The sequence below is a fragment of the Marmota monax genome, unplaced genomic scaffold, assembly GCF_021218885.2.
Source record: "Marmota monax isolate L192 unplaced genomic scaffold, Marmota_monax_Labrador192_F-V1.1 WCK01_AAM20220418_F8-fsc00012, whole genome shotgun sequence".
In the NCBI taxonomy this organism is placed as follows: Eukaryota; Metazoa; Chordata; class Mammalia; order Rodentia; family Sciuridae; genus Marmota; species Marmota monax.
Genome location: NW_026695227.1, coordinates 3,245,157 through 3,259,251, shown reverse-complemented (window position 1 = coordinate 3,259,251; position 14,095 = coordinate 3,245,157). Strand labels below are relative to the sequence as shown.

Here is a 14,095-nt window from a genome sequence, read left to right as displayed (position 1 = left end):
AGCTCACTAAAGGTAAGGATCATTCTGCATTCTTGGAGCTTTCTACATCTGGCACAGAATAGACATTCACGGAGTAATTGGGGAACTGAACTGATGATTCTGGAGCTGGGGAATATTCTCTGTGAATTGCTAAGATGTTTCATTTTTCTCTCCCCACCCTCTTTCCAGGGAGAATCAACAGCGTTTGCAAGAAGAATTTTCAGACATGATCCTCAACTCTTTACAGAAAAGACAGGCTGCAGGAATAAAAAGCCGAAAACCAACACGGGTAGCCAGCTATAAGAAAGGCACTCTGGAATACCTGCAACTGAACACCACGGACCAGGAGAACACCTATTTTTAGACCAATGAAAGTTTAAGGACTTACACACACCAAATCCAGCTGCACTTAGGCAGCAGCCTCGAGTGTCCTAAGGCTTGCATTTTCCTGAGACCTCAGTGACACTGAAAATACTTAGCCTGGTCCTGGCTGGAGCATAGACTTTCTTCCATGAATCAGATGTGTGCTCTCGGTGAAATCACTGCATTTTACTCTGGACTTATCCCAACAGTTGTTCCAAGGAGCATCCATCTGGAAAAGAGGAAGACATATACTATCTAAAACTTGAGATTTTGTTCTTATTTTATGTATTTCATGTTTGTTTTATTGTTTTGTTTGTGGATTTTTAAAACTGGTCCCAACTACATTTGAGCTATCTCATCTCCATTTAGATATCTTATCTCCATTTAATCCCCTTATCTCAAAATTTTTGCAGAAAATATGCTAGATGTTAGGTAAGAATAAAAGTTTGAAGTTCCTGAGTCTAGGTATGGGTTTCTACCTGTTTTCCTGGAATGTACCAACTATTATCTTCTGCTTGCTGAAAACTGACTAAATGCTCCCTCAATGAAGCATGACAAAGCTAACTGTTGCTCAAGGGTGAAAGCCTGCCAGGGAAGTTTCACCTGCTGCATGCAAGGGGATTTTAACCTTTAAACAGAGACCTTGCCTTGGGTTGTCCCATTTAGCAATATGGACATGTAATACAAGTAATGCCAGTGACCTAAGAATGGCACCCAGGCAGGGGTCCAATTCCTACACTGCTTTTTTCTAAAAAAAAAGTAATAATCTCTAAAGCACCTGATGTTTTTCAAAATGTAATCCCTTCATTAAGTGAGGCATGATGAGTGTGTGTGTGTGTGTGTGTGTGTGTGTGTGTGTTTTAGTTATAAGATATGTAAGGTAGATCAGGATGTTTCAGTGTTGAATACCTGGAGTTCTAGGAGGGAAAGCAGAGATTATAAACAGAAGGAATGGACAAATTATAGGGGGAAAATGCTCAGAAGTGAAAAAAAAATACACTACCTAGAGGTGGATTTAAAAACAAAACAGACATAAGTACTTATGGAGAAACCACAGAAGATCCTAAGGGTTTCTAGACAAAGAAAAATGTTTCAAAGCAATAAGAATTATATCAGCACTAGATGTTTCAGCAAGAATACTAGATGTTAAAGGAAAATTGATCAATAGCTTCATATTTCTGAAGAAACATAGTTATTAATTCAGAATTCTCTTCACATATGCAAGAGCTCAGAAAGTTTATCATGCATAAACTCTACCTGAAAGAAGAAGAAGGGCTGGGGTTGTAGCTCAGTGGTAAGAGCACTTACCTTGCATGTGTGAGGCCCTGGGTTTGATTTTCAGCAATGCATAAAAATAAATAAATGCATTAAAAAAAGGGTTCCCATCTTTTAAAAATATATTTTTAAAAAATTGCAAAAAAAGAAAGAAGAGTAAAAGAAGTACTCTGTGAATACAAGAAATTAATTCAAGAGGAAGGCATGAATACTACAATCAATCTTCATATATTTGGTTATATATGCTATTCTTAAAAACATGCAAGGTCTGACTTTGAAATATTAAAATAATAATGATACTAAATCAATTAGACATGTGTTTCATTTGTTTAATGCCAGATATCCAGTATCAAAAAAGTAAATAAAGAGTGTATATTGAGACAGGAGTATAGGGTTAAAGTTTAAGTTGGTGACTGCTAAAAAAAAAAATGGCATGCTCTGTGCTTGAGATAAGTGGCAGGAAGACCTTCCCCAACTACAGCTATTGTTTAGGACAAAAGAAGAGAAAGCACGGAAACTGCCTAAGCAGGTTTTTTTAAAAAAATATTTATTTTCTAATTGTAATTGGACACAATATCTTTATTTTATTTATTTATTTTTATGTGGGGCCGAGGATGGAACCCAGAGCATCACACGGGCGAGTGCTCTACCACTGAGCCATAACCCCAGTCCCTGACTAAGCAGATCTAACAACAACCACAGCCATTTACCCCAAAACAACTGAGGTTCATTGAAACGCATTTAAATGCTAAAAGACATGCTGTGTATTTTCAAAATGCAATATTTAGCTTTAAATGTAAAATGACTTGGGATGTTAGAAAGACAGCTGGAGGGGAGAACAGAATGAAAAGTTACAAGCAGTTAACACAGGGTGTAAAAACTCACAGCCCCTTGACTGTGAAGGAAGAGGACCAACCTGACCAACAGAATAAATTGTATATGTGCCCAAAGGCACTCAATCCAAAAGCAATCGATCCCAGGGGGCTCCCCCGCCCCAAGAGAACAAAGGGAGTTGGGGACAACTTTAACCAGATAGGAAACAGTACAACTTAGGAGACATTCATTCAGGAAGACTGTACACCTCATAGTACTCAGTCAATGAGGATACAGGGGAAGGATCTTATGCTCTAGAGGATAGCATGTTGGTTGTACCCCATATGAGGGTGCCTGCTCCCCTAGACACATGCTCTTACAAGACCGTCATTAAAGTAAAAATCTCGCTTTTTCCACACCTCTTAGTCTATTCTTTGGGTTTGGACAGGTAAGCATGTTTCTCACAATGCCCAGCGGGAAGACTTAACATAATTTTAGACACATTTTTGTGTGCAAATTAGCACAGGCACAATGACAAAATGCAACATAGTTTATGAATATATTATTTTATAACCCCCAAACATTTATATATTGTTTACCCCTTATCTCCTTGGTTCTCTATGGGATCGCCATCATGCTATATTAATCAGTGCAGTAAATAATTCTCATCAACCCTCTCTTTGTTAACCATGTTTGATTTCTGTCCTGCAGGAGCTAAAAGAACCACTAACCTGGAAACAAAATGAGAAAAATAAGTTTTGTCCTATTTTCCTTCCTTGTAATACTTTGAAAATCATTGGAAATAACAAACTATAAAAGGGAAAACTCCAAAGAAATAACCACCAAAAAATACTCAGGAATTTCAACTATAAAATCTAATGCATACCTGTTCAAAAACTGACCTTTGGAATAAAACAAGAGAGGAACCTCAGATCTGCTATTACCTCCCCAGACCTCAGAGCAAAAAAAAAAAAAAATCCTTCAAAAGTTAATTATTCTGAAAGGTTTGTCTGTTAATCTCTGAATTGAGGTGACCAGATCTAGGCCATGCAGAAGAAAAACTATGATGACATATCATTTTTAGGTCTACAACATAACATTCTACTGGAAGGAGATGCCAGCATAAAGCAAAGAAAGGAAGGGTGAGAAGGCTGTGGTCACCATAGCAACAGAGATACTGCATTTTAAAGGGCTCAGCTATGAGTTACATTAACCATTCAGTGGAGCCATTCAGTGTAGTCTACTGGAAAAATAATGTGAACCATTTATCTTTTAATTCTGGAAGGCTAATACATTTATAGAAAGATGAAAAGTTTCTGGTCCAGATGAGATGATGTACATTAATTTCTCCCTTCTCTTCCCCTCTAACTACAACTAGAGACCCGTGATGAAATGTAGAAACAATCAAGGTAGAATTCAAAAAGGTGGAAAGAGGAAGGCAAACTGGTTAGGGACTCCAGACTGGCACAACATTACAACAGAGGGTTTCACTTTGTTCCACCCAGCAAAAGAAGGGAAACCTGCGTGATGTCCAACAAATCCACAGAATGAATCATTTTTGGAACTTTATCAAAATCAGTTGGCCCTACAACAGTGATGATACTTTTTATGCCATTGACTTACATGTCTATGTCTTCTCTAATGCCACATAATTTTAATTACTTGTTGCTCTATAATAAATCTTAAAATTAGGTGGAGTGCTTTTCCCCATATTATTGTTTCTTTTCCCAAAATTTTTAGCTAGTAGAGTTTCGTTTTCTTTCTATATAAATTTTTAGAATAAGCTTGTCTATGGCTATAATAAATTGCTAGGAGATTGATATCATTTGTATCAAACCAATGTATCAGTGTGGAGAGAACTGGCATCTCTATGCTGAGTCATCGAGTCCATGAGCATGGTATGTCTCACCATTTGTTCAGGTTTTCTTACACATGTGTGATTCAAATGTTAACTCTCATACTTTTAAAAAGTCAAAATAAATAGGTAAATTATTCTAATAATGTATCTCATTAAACCAGTGTGTTTAAAATATTGTCATCTAGGTATAGAATTATTAATTAGATACCATTATTCTTTTTATGGTGTCTTTAAAAGCAGTGTATATTTTACACTTAATTCAAACTAGCCACATTAAAAGTGCTTGAGGTCACTTATCACTAGTCATGACTAATTATTGGACAGCTCTGCTCCAGAGCTCTGCCCCCAAATTGGGAAACACTCCTTTTTCAGGGAAGGAAAAGAAAACTATGGATTGAGTGAGAAAGTAAGAGGATCTATTTAAAAATTTTTCATATATATATATATATATATATATATATATATAGTAGATGGACACAATGCCTTTATTTTATTTATTTATTTTTATGTGGTGCTAAGGATCAAACCCAGTGTCTCACACAGGCTAGGCAAACCCTCTACCATTGAGCTACAACTCCAGCCCCCTATTTACACTCTCAAACCAGACACAGATAAAACATGAATATCGGAATTATCTGATAGCAAATTTTAGATAACTATTGTCAAAAGCTGTAAAGAAAAAAGTAAACATTGTACAAGTTAAAATGGGCAATTTTAGCATAGAATTGAAAACAATAGGAAAAAAAAACAAATGAAATTCCTACAAATAAAAACATACTAACCAGAGATGAAGGATAATTTTAATAGGCTTATCAGCAGACTTCACACAGTTAATGAAAGGATCAATGCACATGAAGATAAGACTAAAGAAATTATGCAAGCTAACAAGAGATAAAAAAGTGAATAAAGCCAAGCAAGGCTGCTGAGGGCTGTGGGACAATATCAAAAGGTGTCACATGTATGTAGTCAGAATCCCAGAAGACAGAACAATGCAGAAAAAAATATTTGAAGAAATAATGGCTGATAATTTGCTTAATGTAATGATGCCAAACCACAGACCCAAGAACCTCAGAGAACTCCAGGCTGGATAAGTACACAAAACCACTGTCAAGCACATTATATTCAAAGTGCTGGGGGAATAAAACAAAGAAAAAGTTATGAAAGCAGTCAGAGGTTGATGAAAAGACACATTGTATATGAAGAACAAATATTGAGAATCCCTGGGTATGGCGGTGCATACCTGTGATCCCAGCTACTCTGGAGCTGAGGCAGGAGGACTTGGAATTCTATGCCCAGCAAAACATATTTTTCAAAATGAAGAAAAAATAAAAGAAGTGAGAATTTATTGCTAGTGGATCTACTGTACAATAAATGTTAAATGATGATCTTTAGGCAGAAGGAATTTAATACTATATAGAAACCTGGATCTATACAAAGAAATGAGAATGTGTAAAGGTAAAACAAACATCTATTCTAAAATTACTTCTGGGTTTACCTCCTTGATTTGGATTATCTATTGAATAGTACAGACTTAGAAACCATAAATTTTTATTTTTGTTTTTTGATGCTTCACCAAAGGAGATACATAAGTGCAAACCGGCTTAGGTAAAAACATTCAATACCATCAGTCAGTAGTAAGATATTGTTAAAGAAAGTCACAATGAGATAACAATGCACATTTCTTAAAAGAGCTACAATACAAAATTAACAGTATCAAGTGCTGATAAGGATAGAGAGCATAGATTGTTGACAGGCATTTAAAATGCTACAAAAACTTTGGAAACTAGTTTGGCAGGATTAAAAATAGTAAGTTAAACATACGGTTGCCACAGGACCCAATAAGATCACTCCTATCTAATTATCAAGTAAGTTGGAAACTATGGTTATACAAATATAATTCATGTTCTTGAATGTTTATATCATCTTCATTCATAAGAACCAAAACTGTAAACAACTGAGATTTTTTTTAACGGGTGAATGTGTTTCAAAGCTGGGGCCTTCTGCAAAGCCCTTGCCCCTTCAAACCCCAATTCTTGCAATCAAGTCTGAAAGATTTTAGAGACATGTCAGGAATGAGTTTATTGAAGGGATAGGAAAAGGGAAAGGGGACAATATATCAAGGGAGAGAGTGAGTCCCCTCAGAGGAGAGAGGAACAATGTGCCTCTCCTGAACGCCAATCTTTTTTTTTTTTTGGTGTGTGTGTGTGTGTGTGTGCGCACGTGTGCGAGTGCCCAGTGCTGGAGATTGAACCCCAGGCCTTTTGCATGTGAGGCAAGCACCCTACCAACTGAGCTACATCTCCAGCCCCACCTTCAATTTTACTGGGGACCCCAGAGAAGTTTCCGGAGAGTCCCTCCCAGGTCCACCTCTTGACTTTTGACTGACAGAAAGGTGACATCATATTTTCAAGTCCTCACTGACATGACAACTCTATATAACGTTGGCCCAGGGTGGCCAGTTCTAACTGGATTCTTAATCATTTTTCAGGTTTTGTGGCTAGGAGAAATTATCCTTATCTTCTAGAATCTGATCTGTGTAAAGGGTTACAAAAGTCTCTCCCTTCAAAGTATATACCACAAAGGAAGACTTTTACCGTAAGCGAAAAACAACCAAATGTGGATGGAACATAAGATGGAATGCAGACTGTGGTGAATGAATGTAGCTTTATTATATGAAGAAAGTGATGGAAAAAGAAGCTGACTAACTTTGGAAAATAATATTTTCCAAAATAATATTATTCCAAAATAATATTTGGATATTATAAGGTTTTGTTTATTTGTTTATTTAAAAAAAACACATGTACAAGCGGGGTATGGTGGTATACACCTGTAATCCCAGCAACTCAGGAGGCCGAGACAGGAGAATCACAAGCTTGATACCAGCCTTAGCAATTTAGTGAGACTCTGTCTCCAAAACTAAAAAGGCTGGTGGTAGAACACCATTGGATTCAATCCCCAGTACCAAAAAAGAAAAAGAAAAAAGCATAGTACAAGCTCTAATCTAATGTTCCACAGAAAAGCATGAGTTTAAAATTCTGAAATTACAGGTTGATAAAGTAAATATATTTTAGATATAAGTAACAGATTTATTATTAAAGAGAAAAAGTTATAAATAAGCAAAGAGGGAATGCTGGAATTAACTATAAAACTGGATGAGATCAGAAATATCACTATGAATCATGTTGATTTTTGAGAAAGAGAGAAAAACCTTTTTGTGTGCACACACCACTTGCTGAGAAGATAGGAGTAAGAAATGAAATGTGTTTGAAGTTATGGAAATGACAAAAGGAAGGACTGATACCATTGATAATGGAAGAGGAAAGAGAATAAAATGGGATGTGTTGATACCAGCCTTAGCAACTTAGTGAGACTCTGTTTCAAAAACTAAAAAGGCTGGTCGTAGAGCACTATTGGGTTCAATCCCCAATACCAAAAAAAAAAAAAAAAGAAAGAAAGAAAAGAGAGAACCACTTTTTATTTACGAGTACACTCATTCTTCATTAAATAGCAGGGATACCATGCATAATGGAAGAGGAGAGAGAATGAGATGGAATGTATTGCAAGTGAGCTTACTCTTCATCTAATAGCAGGAAATAGGTCAGATAATTTCTATGCGATACAACAAGAAAAAATAATAGAAGCATATTGTTTCAATTCATGGCAAAGCACTCAAAGCATGAATAAAAGAAAGGGACCACCCCAGAGGAATGGGAAAGAGAAGTGATTAGGTCAGGTGACTTGCTTCTCATTATAAATGCTAATTGTATATTTTTTTACCAGATGCATTTATTACGCAGCTTATTATTACAGAAAAAATAAAATAGATTTTCCATAGTTAGTGATGACTGTATTTTGTAAAATGTCCAAGTAAAAAAAAATTCTTTAAATATTAAATATTTCCTATGTGTTGTACAAAATAATTATAGAAATAAAAACTAAATCATATAATTTTTTTTTCAGAACTCTACCTATTGCACAAGTGAAGTATTCCTGTCTTCCTGGCAGCATCTTTTCAATGATCATACAGGTTTTATTTTTGTGACTAAAAAAAAGAACAACAATGACAAAAGTGACGAGGGAGTTGTTCTTTTTGTGCCTCAGTCCCATGCATTTTTATTCGACCAGCACATGGCAGGCCTACTTTTGAGTGATGTGTTCTGAAAACGTCCTTGTTCTCATAGTGGTGATGAATTAAGTGGTGATGAATATTTTCCAGTAGAGAATTCTCCTTGAGAATGGTTTTGTATTTGTTTGTAGCAATAGCATTAATGTTTTCGTGTTTGCTAAAAATGCTGTTATCTTTTTTCTGTTCTTTTATAAAATATGCAGGTTCTTACATATACGCAGATACCACACAATCTAACTCCAGTTTTAAAAACATTTTATCTTTCACCTTTAAACAATAGCAGTTGGCCACTGTGTAGATTATGCCAATGTCGGGTCATGTAACATATTAACCCAACTCTAGGGTAGATGGAGTTCATGATGAAGAAATCAGTGTCCTGACTCAGATGTGTTTAATGTTTAGACACACTTGTGACTTGCTGTTTCCTTTTGCTACAAAAAACCATAAGCTATCCCTTTCAGTTCTTCATTTCTCTATTAATAATATCTTGTGGCTTATAGAAGTACAGACATAAAAGTGGGAATTGCACTAGAGCCTCCTGCAGCTTCTCCAGAGAACCCAGACGACCCCATCACTTACACAGCTCAGGAACAAGAACAGTGTGGAGCAGTGGTTCTCAAACTCTGAGGAAGGGACCTTTCTTCTCCTTGCCCCACCCCTACCCATTTCAAATCGAGAATGATATTTTTATAAACCAGAAAATCATATGCTTGGATATTGTAGCAATTCCCGACTTCCATAAAAGTTTCCAAATGCTTATTCTCACAAAGGCAGCCCAATCCACAAACAGTATGTATTCATAACAGTAAACTTTTCAGCAAACACCACAGTGGCCACTGCTTGACATCTATGTCATTAGGGTCTGTATGCCAGAAATTTGTCCTGGAAGAACCAAATGTTTCAGCCCCGTGCCCAAACATGACTGCCTCTTCACGATATGTTATCTTACCTGCCCCTACCCCCACCCTGCAAAGAAATTCTATTTTAAAATCCTCTTGGGAGGAAAGCATCAATGAGATATGAAAGTATTTTCTCTCAAGGGGCTTGAATATAAGAAGGGACAGGTTGAGAAGGATGGCAGGAAACCAAGGAAGAAAAACAACGTCATCTCTAGGTTGATAAACATGGAACTCAGAACCCTATTGTTATGGCTTATATATTCGAGAGAGTTCAGAGGAGAAACAATCGGGTTATCGGATTCTTAATCCAATCATTGCATTAATCCACTTGAATGGATTAACTGGGTGGTAGCTGTAGGTAGGTAGGGTGTGGCTGGAGGAGGCAGGTCACTAGGGGCTTATATTTTGTCCCTGCTGAATAGAATGCACACACATTCTCTTTTTTCCTTTCTCCCTCCCTCCCTCTTCCTGCTTCCTCCTTCTCTCCCTCCCCCTATGTCTCCTTCTTCCTCCTTGCTATGCCCTGAGCTGTTTTCCTCTGCCACCTTTCTACCTTGATGTTCTGCCTCACCTAAGGCCCAGAGCAATGGAGTTGGCCATCTAGGGACTGAGACCTTTGAAACCATGAGTGCCTAAACTTTTCCTCCCTATTCTTTCATCACAGTGGTGAAAAAGCTGACTAAAACACCTATCCTAATACCTTGAAACTAGTAAGATGCTGTCTGCAGGTTGTTGCCAGGGCAGGTGGGGAGAGGGGAAGATTTCTTTGAGATGGCTTAACACCAGTGCCAGCACGGTGCCTGGACTATTGAACCTGGAGGCTCTGCTCTGCTGTTGGGTTCTTGCCTGGTCCCATGCCTAAAGATTGTGGAGGCCACTGTTTGGAACCTACTGCTATCATACAGCATTGGTGAGAAGCTAGAGACTGCATACCTGGGATGGACTGGGACATGCTAGAGTCCTAGGCCAAGGTGGGGGTTGAGCAGGGTGATGCCCCTCTTGCATCTCCAGCACATTCCTCTTTTGGTTTGAACTATTTTGTGCATACTCCTATGCCTCCCTCCCTTCCTCCCAACTATATGGATGGTCCCTGTTTGGGGTTCAGTGTAGATTCCACTTCCTCTAAGAGCCTCTCTAGACTGAAACTGATGTCTTCCTCCCCTGACTCCTGGGGCACCTTTCTTATTGTTGTGAACCACTCATTGGGCACTTATCTTGCCAACCATCCGTTGAAGCATGTTTTTGTGTGTTCATGCCATATGCCACCAAGTAGTCTGAGTTCCCAGGGAAGAAAGAAGCCATATAGTTCTAAAAGAAAGGAAAAACCAAACCCAAACCAATAATAATAATAACCCTGCATCTTATGTCATAATATAGGTTGATAATTCTGATTCTGATACTGACGGTGGCTCTTCTTATGCTACAGACTTGCTCCCGTGTTCCTTCTTACATTTTGAGATTCAGCTCACTCATCATCTCTTCTTGCAGGACTTCTATGACCTCTCATTTCCCATCTATGCTTAGGGTCCATCCCCTGTGACCCCCAATCCCTAAAGCAAGCTCACTTATCTCTATTAGCAGGGCCATGCATGTTGAAATGAGCTATTTACCTTTAGGCACCTCCAGACCCTGAACTTCTCAAAGACAGGAACTATAATTCACTCATCTCTATATCAAACTGAGCTAGAAAGGTGAGTAAAGTATAGTAGACACTTCACATATGTTTATTTAAATGAGACTATGGTTTAATTGATTTTTTTTAACTATCCTCTCAGTTAGTGTGAACTGAGATTCGTTAGAAGCTCAGCTGAGCTGGGAAAGAGCTGAGCTGCCAGTTATGATTGAATTTGTAATTAAAGCAATAAGCCAAAAGTAGAGGAGTGAAGACCTTTATGACTATAGTAGAAAAATAAAGAATATAAAACTGATATTATCTAATTTGTTTTCTTATTTAAGGATACTTAAATACAGATTGTGTGGCAGACGAGAGCAGAGAGTGTGACATCACTTAGGACACTCTTAACAGTGATTCAAGCGAGAGCCATTGATTTAGCCCAGTGTCAGCCCATTATTGTGATAACAGTGGTCAGATTCTGGGTGTTTTGAAGGCAGATTGATTAGACCTGACAGTTAAGATGTGGACATGAAAGATGCCAAGACTACCCTCAGGTATTTGGCTCAGACAGCTGGACCAAAGGAGCTACCATTTACTATGAGGAAGACTGAAGAAGGAGCAGGTTGGAAACTGGGACGGAATGAATAGAGGTGCATAGTGGCGCTTGATAATGAAAGGGAAAGCTGAGGTCAAATTTGGGGAGGTCTTCAATTCCAGATTCATGGATTTGGTCTGTTTATTATGAAGTCATGATAGGTCTTAATCCAAGTCACACACTGAAGTCTGTCATTTAGGAAGATAATCTGAAAACAGCATTCAAATAAAATGGTTAGAGAATAAAAGTTTCTTCTCATTTTAACACCAATTAGAAGGAAGCCAGGTATGAGAAGCTTCAAACGTATTATGGCAGCAATGTATATTTGAAAATCCAAATAGGAAATAGAATTTAGTGACTGACTATAACTAGGGTATAAGGAAATGGGTAAAGTCAAATAAAACTCAAAGGTTTTGCATTTACATAAGTGAAAGAATGTGATACACCTAGTGGAACAGAGAAGTCACGAGTGGAACTACCTCTGCAGAGATGACATTGAACATGACTATGAGCTTTTGGAAGAAGCTTTTTGGTATCATGTGGTACCCTGATCACATGGTAGGAAACCAAAGTTTTGTTAAATATTTTTTGAAGGATGAATAAATGAATTAGCAATGGTTGAATACACACACGAAAGTGTTTGACAGATAGAAATGATATCAAGACTCTTAATGTAGATTTAGAACTAATACATGCACGTAAGGCTGTGTCTCTCAAGCACATGCCCCATCAGCCCAGAAGCTGGGCTTCTCACATAGCTCTGTTCCTGATCACATGGTCACCTACTTTACAGAGATAAGGATCCCTTTGGGCTGAGCTCAGATATGGGACCCAGAAGGGTCTGCACAGGATCTATTCCACTGTCAGGGAGTGTCTCACAACTTTTTAAAACTTGGGTGCCTCATCTAAACCACAGAATGCAGCAAATTATTTGAGTGACTATTTTCTCAAACTCCCCATCTAACCCGTTTTTGATGAATGAAAGAGAACTCATTACATAGAAAGGATGCTTTGAGGCATTGGAGTGTAATCTTCATAAGAAACTGTGGGAGACCAACCTTACACGTGACTGAGTCACACTCCCTGGCTGGGTGCTGAGGCGCTCAGGCACAGAAATATGGCAGAGCTTTCCCCATCCTTATTGGGTTCGAGGGTCGGTGTCTTGTGCATGGCTGTGTCTTCCTACAGCCCCATGGGTGAAGCTATACTCACCTGTTCCTTTGTAATATAACCCCTTGCCCTGTTAGGATAGAATCTTCCATGGAAGTGCCTTGTGTGTGTCCCCTTCTCTTACTGTGCCCTTGGGTGTGGCCTATCCAGGTGTCGGTCAACCTGCTGACAGTGGACATCATGAAGATAGACTCAGCCCCCTGAAACCTGACCCCTTGCCTCATTTGAATAGCTTCTCCTCAATAAAAGGGGTCAGTGTGCTCTTGCTCTCTTTCTGCGGACCCTTAAGGTCATAGGAGCCATCACAGCGACCCCAAAGAAAAAGGTATTTGTGTCTCTTTTGTGTGGTTATTTTTCGCAGCCCAGTCAGCCCAGTTCAACTGGAGTAACCCCTGAGCCTTTTAGTCGCAAACAGAAACCCAGCAAGAAACCTAGTTAAGAAAGACTGGAATATATCCAGGACACAAGCCTTACTCCTACTAGATAGATTTCTGTCTTAGTCCATCTTATGCTGCTATAACAGAATACCAGAAACTGAGTTATTTATTTATTTATTTGTTTATTTATTTATTTATTTTTGTACTGGGGGTTGAACCTAGGGGCACTTAACCATCGAGCCACATCCCCAGCCCTTTTTGCATTTTATTTAGAGACAGGGTCTCACTGAGTTGCTTATGATCCTGCTAAGTTACTGAAGCTGAGGCTTGCTTTGAACTCATGATCCTCCTGCCTCAGCCTCCCTAGGCACTGGGATCACCGTGCCTGGCTGAAACTGAGTAATAATTATAAAGAACAGAAATTTATTTCTCATAGTCCTGGAGGCTGAAAAAAAAAAAACAAGATCAAGGTATTGGCAGGTTTTGGTGTTTGATAATGGACAGATCTCTGCTTCCAATATGGCCTAAATGCTGCATTTTCCAGAGTGGAGAAATACTATTCTTTCTCCTTACATGGCAGAAAAATGGAAGAAAGAGAATTCACTCCCTGACAGTGGAATAAATCCTACAAGCCCCTTTTATAGTGGCATTAATTCATTTAAGGAGTTGAAGACTTAAAAAACCCCATCTCCCAACACTGTTGCTTTAGGGATTAAGTTCACAAGTATTGGAAGAGACAAAAATATTTCAACCATAGCAACTTTTAAACTCATTAAAAGTGAGTCCTGGCCTGGCGTGGTGGTGCATGCCTATAATCCCAGAGGCTGAGGAAGGAGGATCAGGAGTTCAAAGCCAGCCTCAGCAAAAGCGAGATGCTAAGCAATTCAAGGAGACCCTGTCTCTAAATAAAATACAAAATAGGGCTGGGAAGAATGTGGTTCACTGGTCGAGTTTAACCTCCAGTTACCCCCCACACCCACCAAAAAAAAAGTGAGTCCTAAGACAGGATTCATTTATCTCATTCT

At 38.4% G+C, this 14,095-nt stretch overlaps 1 protein-coding gene across 1 annotated transcript in view; it reads left to right on the top strand.

The window, feature by feature from the left end:
• Positions 1-801, top strand: part of Gucy2c (guanylate cyclase 2C) — a 74,910-nt gene extending 74,109 nt beyond the window's left edge. The window contains exon 27 of the mRNA XM_046436109.2: positions 169-801. Coding sequence (XP_046292065.1) covers positions 169-343 — 175 coding nt within the window. The 3' untranslated portion in view covers positions 344-801. The remainder of the gene's footprint in view (positions 1-168) is intronic.
• The last annotated feature ends 13,294 nt before the right edge of the window (positions 802-14,095 follow it).